The following is a 27629-nucleotide window of genomic DNA, read 5'->3' as shown; positions in this document are numbered from 1 at the left end:
CAACCTGAAAAAGAAGTGGAAATGATATCAACCCCCACCGTAACAGACCAAGACACAATAAAAAGTGAGACAGAACCCCAGTGCTTCACCGGAGGCTCATTGATGATGTTACCTAGCACGGTGATGAAATGTCTGAAAACAAACCTACCAGCTCAGTGAGCAAACTTACAAACTGAACCTCAACCTGAGCTACAAATCCTCTCAAAAATCATAGTAGCAGCATTCAATAACCCAAACAGCGGGCCCATTGAGGCCCTTAAACTAAGATCTTAAACTCCCTCACCCAGATGTAACCAAGATTAGGAGATACTGTCATTCGACAGCCAGACTGGATTTCATTCTACTCAGTTGTCCTTTTGGCATGGTCTCTCAAAGGTGAGCTCCCTGTATTCCTTGGCAGGTTGGTTCTTGGAAAGTTGCCCAAACCCATACCAAAATTGTAACCCAATGATGCATGCTTCGGTCCCGAAATAATGGAGTGCTGACGGCATCTGACTGGTTATTCCAAAGAAGTGGAAGCTCCACCCCCAGCCTATTAAGTGGCCATTAAATTGGTGCAAGGTGATTGGTAATCTCTCCTCTAGCTCCCCCCTTTCCCCTTCACTACAATGTTTTAGCTGGGGGAGCAGGGAATATGGCGTTTATGTATAATTCAGTTTAACACCTCATATGGAATATGCAAATTGTATGCAGTCAGCTGGACATTCAAACCTGTCTTCTACTTTCAGTTTTGCTAGTAGACACCCATTCGCTCGTACGCCTCATAGCAAGAATGTTTCTCCTACTGACAACATTACAGCTTTGAACTGAACTGATTTAAAGTAATAATGCAAGGAATGAAAAATTAGCTTTCCTCTTTGTATCTAATGTACCCCTTCTTCTTAACATTCAAAAAGACAAAATGCCCAATCATTCAACACAATGTTGTGCAGTTAGGATTATAATGTTAGTAATATCATGTAGAGGTCAGTACTGTACATTTCTCCACATCCCTTACATCCATGTAATTCCCCGACCTTCCTATTCTCTCATCACTCCTCTTCAAGGTTCTCATTGAAGTAGTAATGTGGGGTGAGGCAGGAATTAGGTGAAGAAACATGACAATTGGTACAAATATCAGGGACAATGCAACAGATGCAATCAGAATTTCAAACAGACTTCATCATGAATAAAAAGCTGCAGTGAAAATATGACACACCTTTATCAGTCAAAAACAGGTGCTTAAGTTCACAGCAAAAAATTAGATGCTACTTTGTACATGTCACCATATCAATAGTGAGCGGCATGGTGGCACAGTGGTTAGCACTGCTGCCTCACAGCGCCAGAGACCCTGGTTCAATTCCCACCTCAGGCGACTGACTGTGTGGAGTTTGCACATTCTCCCCGTGTCTGTGTGGGTTTCCTCCGGGTGCTCCGGTTTCCTCCCACAGTCCAAAGATGTGCAGGCCAGGTGAATTGGCCATGCTAAATTGCCCGTAGTGTTAGGTAAGGGGTAGATGTAGGGGTATGGGTGGGTTGCGCTTCGGCGGGGCGGTGTGGACTTGTTGGGCCGAAGGGCCTGTTTCCACACTGTAAGTAATCTAATCTAAATCTTTTTGCAGTAAACTAATCTAATCAATACATCCTTCTATATATAAATGATCACTCAAATCAGTGCGAGTGTCAGTTATTGGAGATTAGTGGTTCCTCCAATTTTAGTCATTTTGAGAATTGATTTAGAATTAAGGAATCAAAAAAATAAAAGAATTTAAAATAGTTACAGTTGTAATTTTGGGAATTCTTCCAATAACCAAAAAAATGCATCATTTGCAGTCAATTTGGTGTCTTCTTCAGTTTAAAAATCTCCAGTAGATAAAATAAGAATGCTATTTTGCTACTAAAATATCAAGTCAAATATCGAAACCTTGCAAAAACTTACTGATTCCTCATCTTGAATCATCTGTACAATGTTATCAAGCACGGGTGCGAGATTCCTGTGGAAAAAAATATGAACATATAAGTACGTACAATGTTGGAATGAAATTCTATAATCAAAACACAGCTAAAAATCCACTTTTCCTTCTGTTGAAGTTAGCAACTATTGCTGAACTACAGCTCCACAATCACTGACACCTTGTTATGTGTATATCTGGACAATGTGGCAAGACTATTTGACAATGGAGGTTAGTCTAACTAAGTCACATCCTATTCCCACAAACCATTGACACAAACCTTGCAGCAAAAGATAGTAAAAACAATCAGGAACATGAATTGGGCCCATTTGCTCCCATTTGGTCCCGAGGGATACTGTGTGTGCATCACACTTGCTTTATCCGAGATCACTAAACCTAACATAGCGGAGGAAGTGAACATGGAATCTTGTTTAAGGAATGTACAAGAAATGAGGTGCTGCATTTTGGGAAAGCAAACCTTAGCAGGACTTATACACTTAATGGTAAGGTCCTAGGGAGTATTGCTGAACAAAAAGACCTTGGGAGTGCAGGTTCATAGCTCCTTGAAAGTGGAGTCGCAGGTAGATAGGATCGTGAAGGCGGCGTTTGGTATGCTTTCCTCTATTAGGCAGAGTATTGAGTACAGGAGTTGGGAGGTCATATTGCAGCTGTACAGGACGTTGGTTAGGCCACTTTTGGAATATTGCATACAATTCTGGTCTCCTTCCTATGGGAAGGATATTGTGAAACTTGAAAGATTCAGAAAAGATTTACAAGGATGTTGCTAGGGTTGAAGGATTTGAGCTATGGGGAAAGGCTGAATAGGCTGGGGCTGTTTTCCCCGGAGAGTCAAAGGCTGAGGGGTGACCTCCCAGAGGTTTATAAAATCATGAGGGACATGGACAGGATAAGTAGACAAAGTCTGTTCCCTGGGGTGTAGGGAGTCCAGAACTAAAGGCCATACGTTTAGGGTGAGAAAGAAAAAATATAAAAGGGACCTCAGGGGCAATGTTTTCACACAGAGGGTGGTACGTGTATGGAATGAGCTGCCAGATGAAGTGATGGAGGCTGGTACAACTGCAACATTTAAAAGGCATTTACATGGGCATATGAATAAGAAGGGTTTGGAGGGATGTGGACCAAGTGCTGGCAAATGGGACTAGATTAGGTTAGGATATCTGGTCAGGATGGACGGGTTAGACTGAAGGGTCTGTTTCCGTGGTGTATATCTCTATGACTCTAAGTACAACAGCACTTACAAGTCGAAAAGTGAGTATATCAGCGAAAGTAGATGTTAAACAGCCATTATTATTATTTTAACAATGTGGATTTATAGGATGTCTTTGACATTTTAAGATGCTTCACAGCAACGTTAGCAAATAAAATATGAGACTGAGCAGAAGAGATGAATTGTAGGATGAGAAGTAACAGTAGCAAGCCATCTGCTCTATTTAGTTGTTCTACTACTCAATAAGATCATTGCTTATCTTTGATCTCAATTCCACTTCCCTGGCCAAAAATTCTCAACTCTGAATAAATTCCTTATCTCAGTTCAAAATGATTGATCCCTTGTTCTGAGACTATAGCCCTAGTTCTCAGGAAACCCTTTGGGTTTCCTGAGAACCTCTCAAATCCCCCTGTCAAATCACTTAGAATCTTCTAAATTTCAATAATCAACTTCATTTTTTTTCAAACTCCAGAAAATATAGGTTCAATCTACTCAACAAGTTCTCTTTGGAAAAGAAAATCAGATTTTATATTAAAAATACAAGTCGTAATTCCAAATAACAGGTCAATAATCTTTTAAGACTCAGTTGCATTTAGATACAGTTGCACGCATAAGTTGGGGATTTAATGACAAAGCCAAGAGAGTTTAAAAATGAATGGTAAACCCTCTACAGATTTCATTGACTACTTGTTCCTCAATAGACAATATATTTTCTGACAGCAACAATGTAAGAGACATCGTGTTTTCGAACAGTAACATAAACATAATTAAATATCAGAGCGAGTTAAGAGAAGTTGTAGTCTTTGAGGCGAGAGAGAAAATGAATAATTGGATTTGGGCATGGTGATGTTATTTTGCTCTTACTTACAGGTTCCCATTATAAGTGCATTTATTCACATTAATAGTGGAACTTGTCAGTATAAACATGTCCCATTATAATTACACACTCCATTCAGTGAAAGGCAAAAGTTGAGTGATATGCATGAGAAAGGAGAATGTCATTTACAAAAATACACACTGATGTCTTTGTAACAAATTTAACACAGAAAGGAGCAAACTAATTATTGTATGCATAAACAAGCCCCAGTAGTTTGCTCTCCAATTGCCAAAATCAAGTGCTTTTGTGGTAAATCTTTCACAACAAAGAAAGATGCACCACATACTACACCACTACTTTCAGTCTGTTTTTATTCTTTAAAACTTTTTTTTTTACACATTTCAGAAGATTACTCATTGTTGGCGTTCATTATCCTGTTCAGTATAACTTCAAAAAGGACCAGGGCCAAGAAATAAAGCCATCAACAAGGTCTAAAAGTATCTCAAAACATGTCAGTTCAAGAGTTTTCCAAGTTAATTTTTATCTATATCAACTTATGTCCTGAAAATATCATTACACTTACACTTCAAGCAAATATAAAGAGTAATCACGTACTAATGCAATGCATTTCTAGTTGATGTCACTAGTTATTTTTATCATGCGATGGGAGATACAGTTGCAATCACAGCAACTGATGAAGATACATTGCTTTCCAGATGAGAAAACTGCTGGATCCACTGACTATCCTCGAATTGTAGCAATATGCAAATCTACCCAAAATCTTGACAGGATACAACAGGCTCACCACTGTCCGTTCAGAATTCAGATTTCTATGATTTAAAGCACGTAAATATTAGTTTGACCTCCTCAAAGAACAAACTGAGCTCAATATTTCCAGAATGGAGGAACAAATTACAACAGAATTGGAATCTGTACTGAATACAACAAATGCTGGAGATCACAGAGGGTGAGGCAGTATCCATAGAGAGAGAGCAAGTAATGCTTTGAGTCTATTTGACTCTTCATCAGAGCTGAAGTAATATTTTTTTCTTACTTCTATAGAGCCAGTACTGCACAAATGTATGAAGAGATACAATCATTATCTTAAAACTAGCTACTATCACCTCCACACCCACTGGATTCTAAGATTGTTACTAAAATGTGACATGAGTACTATTTTTCATTTGGGCACAACTGAAATATGGAGCTTATTTAAGGACCTGCTAGTGTGGGTCCTTGATAAGAATGTATCGGTCAGGTGGGGAGTTGTCGTGCGCGGGAGCCATGGTTCACTATAGAAGTTGAATCTCTTGTCAAGAGAAAGAAGGCAGCTTAAGTGAGGATCAGATGTGATGGCTCATTTAGGGCACTTGAGAGTTACATGTTAGCCAGGAAAGACCTAAGAAGAGCCAGGAGGGAACATGAGAAGCCAATGGCTGACAGGATCAAAGAAAATCCTAAAGCTTTCTATAGGTACATCAGGAATAAAAGAATTACTACATTAAGATTAGGGCCAATCAAGAATAGTAGAGGGAAGTTGTTCGTGGAGTCACAGGAGATAGGGGAAGCACAAATGAATACTTTGTGTTCGTATTCACACTAGGAAAAGATGATGTGGTCAAGGAGAACACTGAGGTACAGGAAGCTCACTTGGAGGAAGTGTTAGCAATTTTGGAAAGTGTGAAAATAGGTAAGTCCCCTCCCCAGGGCCAAATGGGACTAATCCTAGGATTCTCTGGGAAGCTGTGGGGGAGATTGCCAAGCCTTTGGTTTTGATCTTTATTTTGTCATTGTCTACAGGAACAGTAGAAGACGACTGGAGGATAGCAAATGTTATTCTCTTGTTCAAGAAGGGGAATAGAGAAAATACTGGAAATTATAGACCTGTGAACATTATTTTGGCTGTGGGTAAAGTGTTGCAAAGTGTTAAATGAGATAGGATTTGTAATAATCTAGAAAGGAATAAGTTAATTAGGGATAGTCAACACAGTTTTGTGAAGGGTAGGTTGTGCCTCACAAACCTTACTGAGTTCTTTGAGAAGATGACCAAACAGCTGGATGAGGGTAAAGCGATTGATGTGGTGGCCATGAATTTCAGTCAGGCGTTTAAGGAGGTTCCCCACAGTAGGCTATTGTACAAAATATAGAGGCATGAGATTGAGGGTGATTTAGCGGTTTGGATCAGAAATTGACTAGCTGAAAGAAGACAGAGTGGTGGCTGATGGGAAATATCCATCCTGGAGTTCAGTTATTAGTGGGATACTGCAAGGATCTTTTTTGGTCCATTGCTGTTTGTCATTTTTATAAATGACCTGGATGAGGGCTTAGAAGGATGGGTTAGTAAATTTGTGGATGACACTAATGTCGGTAGAATTGTGGATAATGAAGAAGGATGCTGTAGGTTACAGAGGGACACAGAGTAGCTGCAGAGCTGGGCTGAGAGGTGGCAAGTGGAGTTTAATGCAGACAAGTGTGAGGTGATTCACTTTGAAAGGAGTAACAGGAGTGCATAGTACTGGGCTAATGGTAAGATTTCTTGGTAGTGTAGACGAGCAGAGAGATCTCAGCGTCCAGGTACATAGATCCTTGAAAGTTGCCACCCAGGTTGATAGGGTTATTAAGGCGGCATATGGCGTGTTAGTTTTTATTGGTAGAGGGATTGAGCTTTGGAACCATGAGGTCAAGCTGCAGCTATACAAAACTCTAGTGCAGCCGCTCTTGGGAGTACTGCGTACAGTATTGGAAGGATGTGAAAGCTTTGGAAAGGGTTCAGAGGAAACTTGCTAGGATTTTGCCTGGTATAGAGGGAAGGACTTACAAGGAAAGGCTGAAGGACTTGAGGCTATTTTTGTTAGTGAGAAGGAGGTTGAGAAGTGACTTAATTGAGACATAGAAGATAATCAGAAGGTTAGATAGGGGTGGACAGTGACAGCCTTTTTCCTTGGATGGTGATGCTAGCACAAGGGGACATTGCTTTAAATTGAGGGGCGATAGATATAGGACAGATGTAGTCAGATACTCAGAGTAGTCGGGGCATGGAATACACTGCCACCTGCAACAGTAGACCCACCAACTTTAAGGACACATTTAAATGGTCATTGGATAGGCATATGGACGAGAATGGAATAGTGTAGGTTAGATGGGCTTCAGATTGGTTTCACAGGGCAACGCAACATCAAGGGCCGAAGGGCCTGTACTGTGCTGTAACGTTCTATATTCTATACTGTTGTGCCATTCCATTAATACTGGCACATCTCCAGAAACTTCCTAAACAGTAACAGTCAACACGGTATTTAACCACTGTAGTGTTGAAGTCACAGGAGCAGTGGTAGGTGTCCCCGCTTCACCAGAAAATCCAGGTCCAAACCCCAACTCAGGTCAGAAATGCCCAAATAATTTGCAACTTCCTGTAACCAGCAAGACTCAATTCCTCTTCCTGAAGTGATTGCCTGATCTCCAGAGCTTTCCTACAACAATACAAGACCTGAACTGAAGGATCAAAGAGTGGACCAACCCTGCAGGTCACCACTTGATACACAACATTTTGGAATATGAAAAATGGTACTTAAATTCACTAACATTTTTATTTTCTTAAAAGTAGTCTTGGAAATACAGTTTATTGTCAATCTCATTTCCCAGGTCTAAATCAATTTGACAAAAGTATTTAAAGATGCATGCAGCTCGGACAGAGCTAACCCATAGCCATAAAACCCTGTAAGACCTCAATCATATAAACAGTTGGTTCTACAAGATTCTCAAGGTTGTGTATCAGACTTGCTTCTAATAACTGGATAAATCTAGTCATGATACTGTCATACTCAGCAGACTTCCAAGTGTTGAGAAGGAACAGGTAAAATCACTCTATCTTCAAAAGAATGCCAAAACTTTGATAAGATTCCACACATAAGGTTTCTTAATAAGATAAGTCCATGGTATTAGAGGCCATACATTAACTTGGCTAAAGGAGTGGCAAACTAACAGAAGACAGAGTTGGGATGAAGGGGACATTTTCAGGATTGCAACCTGTAACTAGTGGCGTGCCAGAAAGATCAGTGCTGGGGCCACAATTATTTAAAATATTATATTTGAATGACTTGGATGAGAGACGTAAAGATACTATAGCCAGGTTTGTGGATGACATTAAAACCAGCTAGGAAGGCAAATCAGGATAAGTGAGTTGGCAAAATATTCAGCAGATAGAAGAAGAATAATGCAGTTATGCAATTTGTCAGAAAGAATAGAAGTGGTGAATATTATTTAAATGGGAAAACAACTGCAAAAAGAAGGATTTGAAGAGGGCTCTAATGCATGAAACACTCAGAGCAAGCATACATGTTCAGGACGCAATAGGAAAGACAAATAAGCATTAACCTTCATTTGAAAGGAAATGGATTAGAAAAACATGCAGAGTTTGCTAAAACTATATGAGGTGCTAGTCAGATAACAGTTTTAGTTCCTTACATAAAGCAAGATATACTAGTATTGGAAGCCAAGCAGAAGAGGTTCACTATGTTGATCCAGGTATGGAGGACTTTCTTAAGAGGAGAGGTTAGATAGGTTGTGCTTGTACTCTTTAGAGTTTTGAAAAATAGGAAATCTTACTGAAAAACTCAAGATTCATAGGAGGCTTGGCAGGGTAAAGGCTAAGAGGTTGATCTCCCATGTGTGACAATCTAGGACTAGATGGCAGAATCTTGGAGTAAGGAGTCAACCGTTTAAGACAGACAAGAGGAAGAATCTTTTCTCAGAAGGTGCGAATCTGTGGAATTCTTTACCGCAGAGGGATATTGAGGTTGGCCATTAAAGTATATTCAAGGCTGAGATTGACAACATCTCAATAATTAAGAGAATCAAAGGTTACAGGAAAGTGAAGCTGAGGCTTATCAGATCAGCCATGATTTTATCGAATGGCAAGCAGATTCAATAGGCTGAATGGCCTACTTCTGCTCCTACATCAGCCAGAGGATCAGACCAGCCACACTGAAATAATATTTTGGATTCTAAAAAGTAAATGGAAAAGATCACAGAACTGTTACTGCAAAATGAGGCCATTTGGCCCATCATGTCTGCACTGGCACAGTAAAATAATTCTCTTGTATGGAACAAGATTAAACTTTGTTCGATAAGATATTTCTATTACACAGACTGTTAGGACAATCAAGTAAATAATGAATTTACTTAGAGACAATAAAATTGATGCTTATTAGTCTGTTTCATAGTTGGGTATCCACAAAAACTTACTTACTTGGTCTTTATATTGTTGAAATTTTTGCCTAAGGCTAGATGGCGAATTGACCTATTCTTGCCCATCCACACTACAAGAGTAGCAAGATCGGAGTCTAAACCTGTACAAAAGAAGGTTACATGTTGTAAATATGAACAGGCTGCACAGTCTCTAAATCAAATGTTGCAATATAGTCATTTCCAGTCTTATCAATGGTTTGGTGTACATGTAGCAGAAAGCATACATGCAGAGAACATTCGACAGGACAGCAGAGCTGGATATAGGGATGTGATGCAAACTAAATTATAAACATGCATTTTCTTTACAGTAAATCCTTGACTTCTACAACTTTGACTCGAAGTTAAACTGGAAAGTACATACAGAAATGTTGCAATCCACCTAAACAGGTGCTTTCTATATTTGTGTCACTGGAGCTCCAGCCAACAGTGTAACTGGGGTTGTTAGTTGCTGATTATTTTGTGATTAATTTTACTGCCCAGTGACAGAGGTCAGCTGTCCTCAAACATAAGGAAAAGGGGGAAAAAAAAACTTGCATTTATGTTGTGGTCATCACAAATGTCAGGATTCACAAAGTGATTCAAAACCAATTAACTACTCTTACAGTCATTGCGGTAATGTAAGAAACACAGCACGCAATATGCGTAAAGCAAACCCGAGTAGGCAGCAGACATAAATAATTCAATCAGCTGTTTGAGCATTGGTGTTTTTTTGTTATTTCAGATCTCCAGCCTCTGCAGTATTTTGCTTTAATTTTAGTTTATAATCATCTGCACAGCATTGCTGATTCAAAAAAACTGTTTCTTTAGATTCATATTGTACACTACTTTAAGATAAGATACTGTCTCATAAGATACTGTCAGCTTACGTTCACACTCATGGAAATCAAGACAGATTACTGCATATGGAATTATTTCGCAAATTAGCTCCATAGCAGGAGACAGAATGCAAATGTAATAAGTAGGAACTGCAATTGACAAGATGTAATTCATTTTTTTGTAAAACAATTGCGGTTCCAACTCATCATATTTGACAACTCAAATGATAGGACTAAAAGCTATATTCAAGTTTGCCAATAACAGAAGTATATGTGGCTTTGCAAACAGTATAGATGGAAGCAGAATGTTACAAAGTGATTAACAGCTTAAGTAAATGAGCAAAGCTGTCATCAATGTTGGCAAAGCCTATATGGACATAAAAAGTGTAGAACAAAAGTATTTTCTATGTGGTTAAAAAAAGATAGAAATGAAGTTCCAGAAAGGTTTAAGTATCCAGGTACAAGGATCATTAAAATATCATGGGGGAGTACAGAAATAATCAAACTGTGAAAACAATTCTGGATTGTATATTTAGAAAACTACAACATAAAGGCAGGGTGGAGGAAATTATGTTTCAATAACACAAAACCCTAGTTAGGACACACTTAGAGTAGGACGAGCCATTCTGAGTGCAGATTCTTAAGAAGGATACACCCATGTTGGAGGAAGTGCGTATACGATTTACCATAATCGTATTTGAACACCAAGGGTTAAATTATGAGCAAGATTACACAAACTGGGCTATAAAGGCTGATTTGATCATTGTTTAAGATTACTTAAGTAATAAAGGGATAGATTAGATAAAAGGAAACTATTTCCATTGGTTGGAGAGTCTGAGACTAGGAGGCATAGTTCAAAAATTACAGAAACATCTTTCAGGATTTAAATTTGGTCATTCTTCCACACACAAAGGCTGCTACAAGTTGGATATGCTTTTCCATAAACAGAAACTGGTGCCAGATGAATCGTTAATTTTAAATTGGAACTGGATAGATTTTTGTTAACCGAAGGTACTATGGAATTTGGAGCCAAGGCCAACTATTCGCAGTAGATTTTAGATCAGTCATTGTCTCACTCAATAGCAGAATAGACCTGATCATTAAATAGCCTATTCCTGCTTTCAGGATCTTAATTTCTCCAGGTATCTGAAATAATCAGTGTTATCACCTGCCCATAAAGATGCATTAAAATTTTAATTAAACAGAGTATTTGTCCCAAAGTTTGACTATGATAATAGGTTTAAATAAGATATTTTATAATAGGAGTGGAGGAAGGGATAATCCTTGTTAATAAATATTTTACATCTACATTGAAAAAGTCTAGTTTAACAAATACAAAAGGCAGCTAGTTCCAAAATAAATTTACTCAAAGGTTTGAATGGCACAAGTATTGCTGAGATTTCATTTGGTTTATGGAAGTGTGCAAAGACTTAGTAGTGAATTCTTCACATGATACATGAAATTAAACAGCTATATTGTTTTATAGATGAGACTCATTGTAAGAAAGTTCAAAAATAACTCTTCTTACCATTGTCTGAAATGTCCAGTTTTGAAATATTATGGACTTCTGCAATGCAACCTTCTAAAATCTGAGCCCCACCTGACCTTAGCTGTGGACAAAAGCTTGGAGTTAATTTTAGTGAAAAACTGGGATGCCACAATATTTAATGATTATCACAGTTTCAATGAGGTATTACAAATATGTTTTGCTAATCATCTGCTGGGAAATATAATGTAGCTGTATATTCCTTAATTTACTTTGCAAACTCAATATCTTTTCAAGAAGGCGGCTGCAACTAGAAGACAATTTTAAGCATACTTTTCAATTCTTATAGATGCCTGTTAAATTTCATGACATGCAGCTCAAACAACATTTGGTGATGCACTGGTTATTTCTAACATAATTAACGATGTTCAAGGCTACTGCGATTCGACAAAAGCAGTTAAGCATGGTGGCATCTAGCACCCTGCTGTCTAAAAAAGCCCCAAAATGATTACTTATTACACAAAGATCTGATTAAATGAGAGATGACTGAACACAGATTTTCAACTGAAAAATTTAAAATCTAATGATAGCATTTTATGAGAGATGCAGAAGGAACAATAAAAAGCAGACAGCATGATAGTTTTATTTTGCAGTAAAATGGAAAGGATTATCAAATAATTCAAATTAAGCAATGTCAGTTGCACAGTAATGGGGGATGTTACAGCTAAAAATTTGAATTATCTGATCATTTGAATTAAGTGCCTTTGAATTGAGTAGACTGCAAACACAAAACCAATGCAAAAACAGCAGGAAGCAGCAATTGGTGAATGGACCAAAATAAACGCAGTTACTGTGATACCTGAATCATATTTCAATTATTAAGCAAGAATAAAAAAGTTTAATGATTACTTCCTTACTCTAATGATATTATTGTTTCCAAAGGCTCCCAACATTTCTCTGCCAACTTCTTCCTCACAAACTGCCCCCAACCCTCCAGCACTGAAGTTCCTACCTGAAGTAGCCAGGAAACTTCAAAATTCTTACAATAGTACAGGTAATACATGTCAGTTCATTCTTTTGAAACTTTTTATTTTGCATTCTAGTTTAAAACAAGATATGCATCCTGTAGACATTTAACCATTTGTTCTGCATCACTAAAAGTTCTGGGTTTCAAATCATGAATCCTGCTTTTGGCTTCCGACTACTTTCTACCTAATGTTCAGTAGCAATATTGATTTAAGTACATTTTAAAAGTGATATGAAATTTACAGACTTGTATTGATTGCATTTAATCATAGAATCAAAGACTACTGATTCTGCACCGACCCTCCGAAGAACATCCCACCCAGATCCAACTACCCATCCTATCCCTGTTACCCCACATTTACCATGGCTAATCCACCTAGTCTGCACATCCTGAACAACAAGGTGATTTAGCATTGCCAATCCACCTAACCAGAATGTCTTTGGTCTGTGGGAGGAAACCGGAGCACCCAGAGGAAATACATGCACACACAGAGTATGTCCAAAGACAGTCACCCAAGGCTGGAACTAAATCTGGGTTCCTGGCACTGTGAGGCAGCAGTGATAACCACTGAGCCACCATACCACCTAAATATTTATGAAACTTCTACATTTAACAGCTAAAAAAAATTAGATGCGAGTGTGAAATTGAATATAAAAGTGAAAACCTATTTTGAAAACTGTAAATAGTACTCAAAATTAATGTAGATTAATTAACTTGACAATTTCTAGCCTAGAAATTTCTAATGAACGTTTGCTTACGACACTTGTTTCAATATGCAGATTTTTACATTCAAAAAAACAGAACACTTATGAACAAGTAGCATCAAAACAATATAGACTGTAAATTGACACGAACAAAAAGGCATTTTTCTATAAGTGATCAAATGGGACTTGCCCAACACTTCATCAAACACTAGACTTGAGCCAAAAATGCTATTGCAGAAAATATCTGTGCCAAACAGTTCTAATGGTAATCCTGACAGATAGATAAGGAAGCCACTTACTGGATCTACAGTGGTTAAAAGGCAGGGAGGGTACTTACACAGTGACCAAGCTAAGGAAAGCAGTAAAGGGGGAAAAGAATAGCATACATCAGTGCAGAGCTGGTGTGGACAATAGCATTACAGCATAGCAGTTCAGCAACCCTGAATTCTGATCACACTAGCCCTTGAAAATTGTTAAAATTATTGGCTAAACAAGCCCCAAAACTGATCTGGTCATACAGCTAGTATTGAAACACATCACTATATAAACATCAGCAAATGCAGATTCACCAATTAAAGGAAGATTGTTACTCTATCAGTTAATAGATACTTCTACATAGAACATCTTGATAAGAAACCAGCTATGAAGTCAATCATCTGAATCAATTTAATCAATTATATTGGTTATAGCATATTATTGATCATCAGATTTAGAAATTGGCATCTAATTATTTGGAACTATGGTAATCCAACAACAACCCAATTTGAGAACCAAATTGATCGCTATACCAAATACTATTTTTCTCATTGTAATTCATCATTAATCTTTGAAGAAACATAGTTCCAATGGACAGAATATGCCAAGAACTGGTTTGCTTTAAGATGGCTGAGGTATACAACATCACAAGATTCCAGATCACCAGAGAAAGGCCATCTTCAGAGGTAATTGCTTCCTCACAGTCTCATCAAATGGAGGAAATGAACCATCAATGAGTTAGCTGCTGGAACACCAAATAATTTACCTACTTGGGCCATCACACAATGTTAAAGAGAAGTTGTGCCAGATGGAAGGTTTGAGTTAGAGAGAAAGGCTGGACAGATTAGGACTTTTATCATTGGAGAATAGGAGGCTGAGAGGTGACCTTATAAAATCATGAGGGATTATAGATAGGGTTAATGATAGGAGTCTTTTGTCTAGGATGGGGGATTTCAAGACTAGGGGCACATTTTTAAGGTGACAGGAGAGAGACTGAAAAAAGACTTGAGGGGCAGAGAGTGATTCATGTGTGGAATGAACCTCCTGAGGAAGTGGTGGATGCGCAGACAGTTCCAATGTTTAAAAGACATTTGGATAAGTACATGAATAGTTTAGGGCTATGGGCCAAGCAAAGGAAGATGGGACTAGTTTAGTTTGGGATCATGTTCAGCATGGACTAGTTGAACCAAAGAATCTATTTCCATGCTGTATGACTCCATCAGCTGATCAGTTTCCTTTTGGACTCCACAAGATTTTTAACCTCTACTTACAAACTGAAGGAAAGGCAGGTGGTACAAGCTCTGTGTGCTTCTGAAGCTTGTATTTGCAGAAGAGCAGAAAGTGCCAGCAGCAGTAAGGAATAATTGTCCCTTTTCTCTGTCTAAACTTCCACTAAAGATTTGAGACCTGTTTGCTGGAATCATGTAAGGCTAAGAACTTTCATAGAAGAAAGCCTTTGAATTTCTGAAGTCGCAATTTGAGAAAGAAAAAGGACCCACTGGCCACGATCTTCAAACAACTGCCCTAGTTGACAGGTGAAGACTCTGGACACCGGGCACTAACTTTCTTTTTCCCGTCCTTCCTTCGGTTTGCACTTGACCTTGGCCAATTTAATTTAATTTGTATTTCTGCATACTTGAGCTCCATTGTGTAGTGTGCATTGGCAACACAGGGACTTATTTTAATAAACAATTCTCATTTTTAAAAAAAAACTGCATTGTAACCCTCAAAACAAACACCTAACTTTTTTAACTCAAAAAAACCAGTCTAGATTACGTGCTTTTTCAATCAGCGCATAAATGGTTAAGTATGCATACTGAATTGGCAACAAATCACCCTTTTCAAATTCACATTTTCATAACATAAGGTTAATTGATAAATTCCTATTTCTACCTGAACTTGAGCAACCTTATCACAAAGATATAAGCAATACTTAGATTTCCTGTATCTGAACTGTCAGGACAGGAATACGCTTTTGGCCAAAATTAAAATACACAGCATTTCCCAAGAGTCAGTGCATTACCATCACTGAGCTGAGCCAAATGTATGCAGTTAGTCGATGCCATCTGGGATGGTATTAGGGAACCTGAATGCACCATAGCACTGTTGAGTCTGAGATGGAAGAATCAGCTGGGATTTCCAATTATCATGGCTACTCAGGAGCCCCCACAAAAAAGAAATTTCACAACCAAATACAGATTTTGATAGGATGTTCACTGGTGCCAAAAGGACATTCGAGAGACTTTTTTTTGTGAACACTTGTTACAGTACTCAAGGGCATCTGGGACAAAAAACAAACTTTTCACGAGGGAGACAATGTCAAGAACAACAACGGGAGAAAATGTATATTCTTCAAAATGAAATATCAACTAAGTTTAACAGAATTTTCTACTACTCTTGAAAGTTACATTAATTCAATAAATAAAACTGTTCCTTCTTACCTCACAAGTGCTAAGGTCAAGAGAAACATCCTTTAGGTGAGGATTGCAAGAAAGCCCAAGTAAAAGTGCTCTGTAAAGAAAGAATTGCTTTCAAATGAATATTGCATTGCCAACCTTGGCAATACTAAACAGAAAACACACGGGTTAAATCTTATGTTGTTTTGACTACGTTCGAATTGCTTCAAGGCTGAGTGAGTTTTCCCATCCTATCTTACCAAACTCGCCCTGCTCCTATGGCATCTCTTACATTTGTTCTCAGTCTGATCTCCCACATGCTGTTGCTGGCACAACTTGTTACACACTGGATATCCGTTAAAAAACCGGAATCCCACGCAACCTTTAAAATGGGTTGTGCACCCACACAAGCACAGTCAGCTGAAGTTGCCTTACACTTTTCCTGATATTTGACCTGGATATGGTAGAAGGGGGTAATCAGTGCCTGCCTTGAAAGCAGGAACCTGGAAGCCCTGTTGAATGGGGTAGTGCCATGCAGGGTTTTTATTCCCTCCCAGGGCCAGCAGTGAGGGTCACAAGACTCCAGACCATGCCAGCCTAGTCTGAGGTTTCAACTGGGATTAAAGCAGTCTCTGGAAGAATGCTCACCATTACAGGGAGAAGTTCCTTCTCTGCTCTGCACTGCTCGGGTAAGTGCCACCAAAACCTCTCTGATATCTCAAATTACATTTATCCCTGCCATTGTGTCCAACTCCCGCCAAGGCTCATGCTCTATCACTCTCACAACTACCTGCAAACATTCTCCCCCACTTGCCCTCACTTGCCCCAACTCCTGATGCTATTGATGCATGCCCTCTGTGCTGTCTATGTATTAAATTAGGACAGTTGGCCACATGCACCATCATTAACAGCCGTGCTACCCATTTTCATTACCTGATGTTTTCTCATTTCAGCAGTAACGGCCCACAATAGGCCAGCAAGAGTCTAGATAGGTCACGGGCTGCCTAACATTCGGCTCCCCGCCCCTTGTGAAAAGAGGATCCGGATTCTGTCTGCCCTTAGTAGGTCCTGGACTGGTACTGGAAGCTGCCCTTGGTTTATTCTGCAGGAACCTCTAAGCTAAGTCTATTCCCTTCACCTGACTGAGGCCTGCTGACAATTAAGACAAGGTTCCTGGTTTTGGGTCAATGCACAAGGCAAGGCAAAGCAGCACCCAAGTAGGCTTACAGTGAGTAAGCGTTATGACAGTGATGAAAGAGACTGCAATGCAGCTTAATCCAATCCATGAGCTAGGCGCCTGTTCCTAAGCAGAGCGAGTCTTTGCTGCAGCATTACAATGATAGTTACTGCTACAGACTAAGAGCAGCACTGAACAACAGAAGGTGTGTTGGTGATGTACCATGAGGATTTTTAGAAGCTGGTATAATTCAGATGCCAATGTCTGTAAACATGAGGGATGTGGGGCCAATACCAATGGAACATGCCCAGAGATCCTGGGATGTTGGTGTCCACCAGGTTCTAACATAATGGCCATTTAGGAGCAAGTGGTGAACTGAATCAGTCAGGTACACACACTAGTTTCCTTGTAGAGTTTTCCTAATATCTACCGTGCTTGAATAGTTTGGCAAGATAGCAAACTGAATATTAATGAGGTGAGTGAGTTGTGCCATTAATAAGGCACACATCATACCATAGGTCGTGTTAATCAGAACCCTATAAAGTTGCATCCCAAGTCTTCACCTAACATTTTCACTATTATTGGATCCCCCTTGTACTTAAGGGGCAATCATGATTTTCCAATTCACTACAGAGAAGTAAATAGTTCAAAGTTACTACTTCACTTGGTGCAGAAATTAAACTTCAGGAACACTGGATGCTGCAATGGATTCGACACTAGCCAGGACTCAAAATCAATTTTCATTCAGGATGAAACATCTCCACTGACTGCTAGCTATTAACAGTTCCACATGAAATGAGGATGGACATTTTCAAAAGGGCTCTTTATGATAACAAGCCCACGATATGCAAATGGACTAATTGAGTACTAATTGACAATTAAAATAGCAAAACTGTTACACTGATGGGTATAGGGTGCATTTTGAATTTGCCAGAATATTAGGATAGAACAAAGGGAGCTTTAAACTGCATCTTACTGTTTATGGACAATGTTGGTGATTGCTTGTTACTGAAATTGAATACTTTCAAACAAAGAAAGCTGAATTCCTCACCGCTAACCTAATTTGCCCAGCAGAAACAAATACAGAACAAATATTTTTAAAATCCAGCTGACAGCATGACCTCTGCCATCCAGAGTACTGTGGCATGAAATGGCAAGACATTGCTTCAAAATCATAATCCAGGCATGTTGTGCTGATGTACATTATGTTACTGGAAAAAATAAATTAAACATTGATCAGATTTTCCAATAAATGAAGAGAATAATTTCTATGATAAATTTATATCCAGCATTATAGAAATGTGACAACTGAGAAGCTGGTTATCATAGACACTCTGGAGCAGATAATTGGCATAAGGAGATATGAGAGAAGAGGCGGACAAGATAGGAGGATCAGAAGGACAATATGTCTTCATAAAACAAACCCATAAATAATTAGAAACCAAAGGGACTGAATTGCTAAAAATAACATAACATAGACAAGCAACATATACTGACTTGAGTGCTTCTGGAGGGAGTTTGGTGCCCGATAGGTTGATGTGTCTCAAAGCCAGTGAACTGCTAAAGAACAGTTTGAAAGATGGAGGAACTTCCTTCCCCTTCCTGTAGTATCAAGAGAAGATGAATCCATATTGAGATCAGTCATGCAATAGTGTTATAAACTCAACAATATACAACAGAGTGAAAGACATGTGTGATATCTAATTCAATTCATTAATTCAGTTCAATATACTAAAGCATTTCAATATACATGAGCATATCAAAGACACAATAAACGCGATGCTTCATCTGCTCATACTGAATACTCTGGTTATTAAGGGGTTCACAAAGAATAAATTCAAAAGCAGTAAGAGCAAGATGATGATCATCGGGCAGTAATTTGATTAAAAATAAGCAGACAGGGTCAGGAATGATTGGACAGTTACTATTGCCCTGCTTTCTTTTTCAAACTAAGCTGCACCAGGGAAATTGAAGGATAAATGTAAAGGGACTACTCTGTGTCAAACATTCACAAAAAAAATTATTAGAAAATGATTTAATCTAAGAACCATTAGAGGTGTGCCTGCAGAGAAACCAGAATTAGGAACTAAATATTCTCGGACATTTGACTATTAGGAGAATAAATTAAGGGTAGCCCTGAAAATAATAGATGAGAGTGCAGAAAGGATCTTAGCTGAGAAATCAAGATATCAGTGAAGCTGAGGAACAGAGGAAGGTTAAATTGAAAATGTTTTACACACTGGTAACAGTTGCTGGTGTGTCAGGTAGTGGGCAAATCAAGATATTAATGGACTAGGTAACAATGGTGACATAGTAATTCGAAGGAGAATTTAGTCTTCCTACAGACGCTAGAAAGCACATTTTTAGCAAGTGCAGAGGATAAGTTCAGGGAACACATCTAACATATCTAGCTTTCTTGGTCAGTATGCCAATAAAGCAAATCAGGAGTAGACTATTTTAGACATTGTTATGTACAATGTCACAGAGTATGGAATTCTCTGGGAAAGTGCGTTCACAGATTGAAGAGATTTAGACTGAGATTAGAAGTGATTTAAATAAATCTGAGATTAGGGACTGAAATCTGTACAAAAAAATATTAAAAAGGGATGAGGAACATGTTGGTTAAGGAAAACTAAATTAAAAGATTTAGCAAAAGTTTAAATAAATAATACATAAAGTACAAATGAATATCTGTTTCGTTAAGAAATGAAAACCTCCATGAGGAATATGGTCCAACCAAAGATAGCAAGAGAGTTAAAGAGTAATACCAAATGAAGAGTATGTCTTTTTATTTCAGTGTTTTTAAAAATAGTGGATTGAAATGACTATGAGCCATTTCAAAATCAGTGTTTGAAAAGCAGGTGCTGAGTAAATGCATAGGTAAAGCAGCTATTGGTGGTAATCGAGGAGAAAAGATGTCAGGGGAGAGGATGTGGAGACAGAGACATGGGGGGAAGAGACGGCGACGTTGGTGGGGGGGAAAGAGAGAGAGAGTCGGGAGTATGGGAGGAGACACGGAGAGAGAGAGTGTGATGGGGGTGGGGGGTGGGGAGAAAGAGAGAGACAGAGAGGGAGAGGAGTGGGATAACAGGAGAGACACAGATGGGGGGTGTAAGAGCATGAGAGTGAGAAAAACAGAATGAGAGACAGACAGAGAGGGAAGAGAGCGACAGGCAGAGAAATGTTCACTCCACCCCAGCTCGTGAACAGCTTCTTTGTTCTCTGTAATCAAAACTCACTGCAACTCTAAGAAAAACAGAATTTATTTTTCCTGCAACAATTGATGTAAACTGTAACTTTTAACTGATAAATTGGGACTTTTTGAGTGAAATATCCACCTTACATCTCTTACCAACCAGAGAAAGATGACCACTGCAATGGACTGGACAGCAGAAGAATCATAAAGGACCATCTTAATGACATAAACTGCAAACACTGAAAATCAGAACAGGAGTAGGCCATTCAGCCCTTGGAGCTTGTTCCACTATTCCATGTCAGCAAGGCTGATCATCCAACACAGTACGCTGTTCCTTCATTTGCTCCATACTCTTTGGTCCCTTTAGCCCCCAAAACAATAGCTAGCTCCTTCAATGTTTTGGCCTCAATTGCTTTCTGTTGCAGAGAATTTCATATGGTCACCTTTTTCTGAGTGAAGGAAATTCTCGTCATCTCAGTCCTAAATGGCTTACGCAGCATCCTTATACTGTGACCCCAGGTTCTGGGCTGCCTAATTATCAGGAACATTCTTCCTAAGCTTACCCTGTCTAGTCCTATTAGGAATTTCCTTGAGCTCCCCCCTTATTCTTCTTACCCCTACTGAATATAATCCTAACCAATTAAGTCTCTCTTCATATGTCAGTCCTGCCAACTCACTTCTTGTAGCAAGATATTCCTGCCTCTGTACTTGAATCCTCTCGCAATGAAGGCCAATAAGCCAGCTAGCCTCTTCACTGTCTGCCATTCCTGCGTGACGACTTTCAGCGACTGATATACAAGGACACCCATGTCTTGTTGCACGTCCCTTTCCAAAGCTATCACCATTCAGATAATAATCTGCCTTCCTATTTTTGCAACCCACATAGATAACCTCGTATTACACTTCACACATCATTCATTTGCCCACTCAATTTGTCTAAATCACAATGAAGTAACTGCATCTTCCTCATAGTTCATTCTGCCAACCAGTTTTGTCTCAATCTGTAAACTGGAAGGATATTACATTTAGTTCTCTCAACTAAACCATTAACATAGACTGTGAATAGCTGGTGCTCAAGCACTGACCCCTGTATTAAAAATAGTTTACAGGATGCTCACCGACTGATTCGTGGAATGAGGGGCTTTTTGTTGGAAAGAAAGGTGGAGTGGGTTAAGTCTACACTCATTGGATTTAGAAGGACGAGAGATGGTCTGAATGAAACATAAAGCTTCTGAGAGAGCAATGGGGGCAAATGCTCCCATTGTGCAGTGGAGGACAAGGAAATCCAGTTAAATATAAAGGGTTTCCCATTTCAAGTTATTGATGAGCAAGTGGGCGGCACGGTGGCACAGTGGTTAGCACTGCCTCACAGCGCCAGAGACTAGAGTTCAATTCCCACCTCGGGCAACTGTCTGCGTGGAGTTTGCACATTGCCCTTGTGTCTGCGTGGGTTTCCTCCGCGTGCTCCGGTTTCCTCCCACAGTCCAAATATGTGCAGGTTAGGTGAACTGGCCATGCTAAATTGCTCGTAGTGTTAGGTGAAGGGGTAAATGTAAGGGAATAGGTCAGGGTGGGTTACTCTTCGGAGGGTTGGTGTGGACTTGTTGGGCCGAAGGGCCTGGTTCCACACTGTAAGAAATCTAATCTAATCTAATCAAAGAACTTTCCTGGAGGCTTGCCCATTAAACATACTCAAGCTTGAGTTTTGACTGCCGAGAGTGATAGGTTATAGGAGCTAAACCGTAAAGTTAAATCCACTAGCAGATCAGCCATGATCTTCTTGAACAGCAGAGTGGGCTGAATGGGTCAAGTTGTTTATTCCTGCTCATATTCGTTGCAATCTTTAATTGGTTACATGCTGCTTGCAGGCAGGTAACTCAGCTGCTTTTCCCATTCTTCCACTTCTGGTTAAAATCACTCTGGGCAGGGTGGTGATGGGAAACCAGCTTGTTAGCTGATAGGGAGAGTTTTTCCACTTGTTGACTCTGCGGTTGCCCACAATAGGGCTAAAAATTCAACCCCAGGATTAAGCAAAATTGGAATGCATTTGCCAGAGTTTGAGAGGGCCAGAGATGATCTCATTCAAATAGTCAAAATTCTTCTAGGACTTAAATATGGTCGTTGTTGGGAGAATATTTCTCCTGAAAAGAGATAGTAGTCTCAGAAAAACTAATCATTTGGGTTCAAGAGGAGAAGCAATTTGTTCACTCAAAGGATTATAATTTGTAAACGGTGAAGTTTGTGTATTTAGTAGTTGGGTTCTGGAAATATCAATGGATTATAGAGCACTAGGGAATCCAGGGATTGGGTATAATACAGAATAGTGCAGCTGAGATAGAAGATCATCCACAATGTTATTGGTTGCATAGCAGGCTCACAGGGTTGTCTGGTCTACTCCTGTTACAATTGCTTATATTAACTTATTGGACTTACTGGCATGTATCGATACTTTATATCTTTGCACAAATAAATCCCAAACAAACTTTTGCTATCAATAACATCGCCTTCATTCTCATCAATCTCTTTTGGAAACTGCCAAATTATTATGATTTATGAAGGACAATATTCTTTTGTCCTGGCTTCAAAATCTATGGTTTACATAATATGAGAGTTAGCTTTTAATGTAATCTGACCTATGAGAGTGCTACAGAAAAACTGATCTGGATATTCAATCCATTTACACAGCTTAACTCTGAAGAAGTAATAAGAGGTCACTATCTGAAAAGCCATCTATCAGTACAACACTCTTGACCTTGCAAGAACATACCACCAGTATTATTTCTGTATCCTCTGAAAGAAATAATTAAAACATAGAAGAAATGTTTCGTGAGACTTTGGTTGGGCATATCACAGAAAGTTGAGTGTGTCCCCTCTCAGACATGAGAAGAATAAGAATGATTAGTTCTTTATCACTAATCCAATTTCATATTTCCAGTAGTTGTATCTTTTTCTCTATTTTTACAGCAGATCTGATGACAGGTTAATTATATTTAACTTGCAAATTTGAGGTGAAAATTTTAACACTTGGGATAACTCCTTAGATATCATAAATGTGAGTGTGTTGTACAACAGTTTAGAGTCATAGAATGATACAGCACAGAAACAGACCCTTCTGTCCAATTTGTCCGTGCTGACCAGGTTTCCCAAACTAAACTTGTCTCATTTGCCTACATTTGACCCGCATCCCTCTAAGTATGTCCTATTCATGTACCTGTCCAAATGTCTTTTAAATGATATAACTGCACCTGCATCTACCACTTCCTCTGTCAATTCATCCATATACACACTACTTTCTGCATGAAATAGTTGTCCCATGGGTCCCTTATAAAGCTTTCTCATCTTAAACCTATGCCGTCTAGTTTTGAACTCCCCTATCTTGGGAAAAAGACCTTTATTATTCACCTTATCTCTGCCCCTCATGATTTTGCTAACCTCTAAGGTCATGCCTCAACCTCCTTTACTCCAAGAAAAGAAGCCCTAGCCTTTCCTTATAACTCAAACCCTCCATTCCATGACATGACATTTTATTTGTAGCAATGGGAAACAAGTTAGGTACGTACTGGTTAGAATCAGTGAAGGTGTCAGAAGGCACTTTCTTCATAGCCCACACAAATTTGAGAATGCGAATTTTCAGCCACCCTCTAAGCTCATAATTCAAATAGATATCCTCCACCTTTAGCCTGTACTAATGAGAACAGTTATCAGTAGGAGAAATTGCCGGCAGATGGAAATTGCTTACAATTTTACAGACTCCACCCTACTATCTGGACTGATTGAATCCTCTCCTACTTCTGAAACCCGAAGGAACTGACATTTGAAAACGGCTGATGTCTTTATGACTGTACACTAAGCAAACCTTAATATTAAGGACAATTGATTAAGAACAATTTTACAATGATGCTAAGGGACACAGGAGGTGTCAAAATCTTTGTTCTCTCCTTCTGGATATGGCTCAGCAATTTTTATTTTTCAATTCACACTTTCAAGTGATTCTCACAGATACAATATTCATTTTGACACATTGCATTGATAATGTGGCATGGGTGGCAGGAACATAGCATACCCACAACAATAAAGAAGAGAACTCATCAGTGCCAATGCTTACATAAGTACACAGGGTGCAGGGAACTTTGCTTGGCAACCAGGGGTAGGTGTGGGGGAAAATAAAAGAGGTGGGCAAGAGAGGATCGGATCACAACTTGCCTAGCAAAGCTTGTGATTAGTGTGGGGAGAGGGAAGATGGGGAGAAAGGGGAATCATGATCAGTAGGTGGAGGTCAAAGGAAATCTGGGGGAATCACTACTTGTTTTATGGAACATTTTCACAATCTTAAAGCAAGAAAACAACCTTGGTTAATATGCCCAGCAGAAAAACAGCAAAATCTTGTTTGGTAATTATTTAGTGATCAATAGCTAAAAGCAATGTCACATATAATTACTCCCATCTGTGGAAGAGTAAACCATTACATCAATGCTCATCTTAAATTTGATTAGTACAAATTTGATTTACTAAAGATGGAGAAGCACTATAATTACAGTATTTTAACAATAGCAGTCATCATCCTTTCATGAGAGAAAGTGATAAAAGATTCTAATATTTCTTACCACAGTAGGAATAAAATTAACCTAAACAGTATCTTCAAAATTCAAAGCATTTTTTTTTGTCTTGCATATTTCACAGATTAGCTTCTTTTCCATCTTCTGACAGACATTTCACTTTGAACAGAATAGCCATGTGCTCCCTGGACTTTGTGCATTTTAAATTGACTAATACCTCAGATTCAAAAAGGATCAGTCATTTAGAAATTGGTCCAAATCATAAATCATTATTTCAGCTTAGAATACTTGCCTTGAGCCTGTAGCCATCAAGACTACAACACTGGATTCATTTGTTGTTTAGCCTTTTTTAAAAAAAAATTATTCATGGGATGAGGGCATCACCAGGTAGGCCAGCATTAATTGTCCATCCCATAGGGCACTTGAGAGTCAACCACATTGTTGCAGGTCTGGAGTCACACGTAGTCCAAAGCAGGTAAGGGTGACAGTTTCCCTCCCTAAAGGGCAGCAGTGAAGCTAGCTGGCTGGTATTATCATTGGACTGAAAGAGGTAGCCATCAAATCAAAATTACATTCTTAAAACCCTCATTTGTTGGATTTAAAATCACATCTGACCTACCTTCTCTTTTCGAGGATATATGTCTAATTTAATTTCCTCCTATTGCAGCAAATTTTAAATTCCAGGAATTGACCATGTTTTGCAACAACAGCGCTTAAGAAAACACAACTGAATAACTTCAATATAGAAATTTACCTTCCCAAAATTGTTAACTGGTCATTACAACTCCAGTAGGTAGCAAATATATGAAATAAAATCAATTTTGTCACAAACAAAGCTAAGTAATTTAAGCTGCTAACATAACCTGTACACCATTTAACCAACTCAATCACTAAAGTGTGAAACAGGAAATTACGGCACATGAAAAAGCAGCAATTCCTCATTTCATATCAATTTGGTCAACATTAATTTATCAGTGACATTATAACAATTACTTCTATCCTTTTAACAAATGTGATGTTGGCTAGCACTTCATTTGCCACAGTGAACTACAGTCAATTCTTCTATGATGCAATGGTTGCATTCTTGTGCAGCTCTGCGTTATAGAAAAATCACGCTTAAATTGTTGGCACTGTAATCACGTTAAAATGTTTTAAAAGTCTGAAATAGCATCTCCAATTTGTCAACCGTGTTACTCGTTGACAAGAGGCATTTCATAACAGAACGACCTGCACTCTGAGTCACATGAAGTAGCAGCGCGATTAGATTAGATTCCCTGCTGTGTGGAAACAGGCCCTTCGGCCCAACAGGTCCACACGACCCTCCGAAGAGTAACCCACCCAGACCCATTTCCCTCTGCATCTAATTCACAATTTAAGCATGGCCAATTCACCTAACCTGCACATCTTCGGACTGTGGGAGGAAACCGGAACACCTGGGGAGAATGTGCAAACTCCACACAGACAGTCACCCGAGGTTGGAATCGAACCCGGAACCCTGGTGCTGTGAGACAACAGTGCTAACCACTGAGCAGTGAACAGTTATATCATAAGATAGTATTCTTAGCATCTCTACTCAGTACTGGCCTTGCAAAACCATTTTGAAGATTGTATTCAATAACATCTTATGAAATGATTCAGTCCCTTACATAATATGAATAAAATGTGGGATTATTCACTTGGGTAATGGAAACTAATGTGTAGAATATTTGTTTTATATGGAAAGAGGGTGGAAACTGTAGACATACAAAATCTTCAATGAAATGCTCAATCAGCCCAAGATCATATTAAATGTCGAAGCTCAACAGACTGAATGGCTTATTCTTGTTTCTATGTTCCTCATAAAAATGAGTCAAAGACACTTGAGAATCTGGTAATAAGAAAACAAAAAAAAAATCAGAGGTTGTGCACATTGGCAGGAAAATCACAGATTATTATTTAAATGGACAGAGATTGCAGATGGTTGTGCTTATAGAAGCTTAGAAAAGTGAGAAGCCATCTGGATCAAAGCCATCTGATCAAGTGGAGGCCAGACATGTAGATGCTGAGAAGTTCTCATAGGGGGAAATCCAGAACTAGAAAGCATAGTTTAAAAATAAGAGATGTAATTAGGACGGATATCTTCACTCAAAGGCTTCACAGTCTTTGAAATTCTCTTCCCAGTGCAAGCTGGGCTACTGACTTATATTCAAGCGTGACTTACACATATGTTGGATTAACAAGGAAGTCCAAGTTATAAGTAAGGCGGCAGGCAAATGAAGGTTGTGGACAATCAGGTCCGCCATGCTTTTAGTGAACAGTGGAGTAGGTTTGAGGGGTTGACTGGCCTAATCTTGGTCTTATTCCTTTTGATCACATCATAGCATAAACACTGGGGACTCGAAGAATTTTTTTGGATGCAGTGAGTTGTATGCTAGAATATCCTGCCTGGGAAAAAGATGCAGTGGAAGCAGATTCAACAGCAAATTTCACAAATAATTAGATACAATTTTGAGGTCAGAAGTCAAATGACAACAAGTTCTAATCCAACTGGTTTATTTGACTTCACAAGCTTTGGAGGCTGCTCCTTCATCAGGTGAAATGCAGAGAAGTGCACAGGTATAGAATTTATAGGCAGAGAAATAATGGCAATATTAAATAATAAGTCTTTGTAAGTGATCAAAAATGTAAAACTGTGTGACTAAAGTGTCAACAGCTGAAAAGCAAGTGAAGGGATTACCAATGATCCGATTAATTAAAGTAAGAGATAATCACAAAAAAAAATTCAAAAATAAGATAAACCAAACAGCTGGAATAACAT

General features: G+C 38.9%; 1 protein-coding gene across 8 annotated transcripts in view; it reads right to left on the bottom strand.

Moving 5' to 3' along the window:
• Nucleotides 1-27629, bottom strand: part of LOC140465031 (F-actin-uncapping protein LRRC16A-like) — a 470304-nt gene that overhangs the window by 165591 nt on the left and 277084 nt on the right. For all 8 annotated transcript variants that reach the window (XM_072560843.1, XM_072560842.1, XM_072560840.1 and 5 more), the window contains exons 16-20: nucleotides 18578-18682; nucleotides 15949-16018; nucleotides 11564-11645; nucleotides 9222-9321; nucleotides 1919-1973 (exon numbers count right to left, since the gene is read on the bottom strand). In XM_072560843.1, coding sequence (XP_072416944.1) covers nucleotides 1919-1973; nucleotides 9222-9321; nucleotides 11564-11645; nucleotides 15949-16018; nucleotides 18578-18682 — 412 coding nt within the window. The remainder of the gene's footprint in view (nucleotides 1-1918; nucleotides 1974-9221; nucleotides 9322-11563; nucleotides 11646-15948; nucleotides 16019-18577; nucleotides 18683-27629) is intronic.

The sequence above is a fragment of the Chiloscyllium punctatum genome, chromosome 41 (assembly GCF_047496795.1).
Source record: "Chiloscyllium punctatum isolate Juve2018m chromosome 41, sChiPun1.3, whole genome shotgun sequence".
Lineage (NCBI taxonomy): Eukaryota > Metazoa > Chordata > Chondrichthyes > Orectolobiformes > Hemiscylliidae > Chiloscyllium > Chiloscyllium punctatum.
This window is presented reverse-complemented; position numbering and strand designations above follow the sequence as displayed.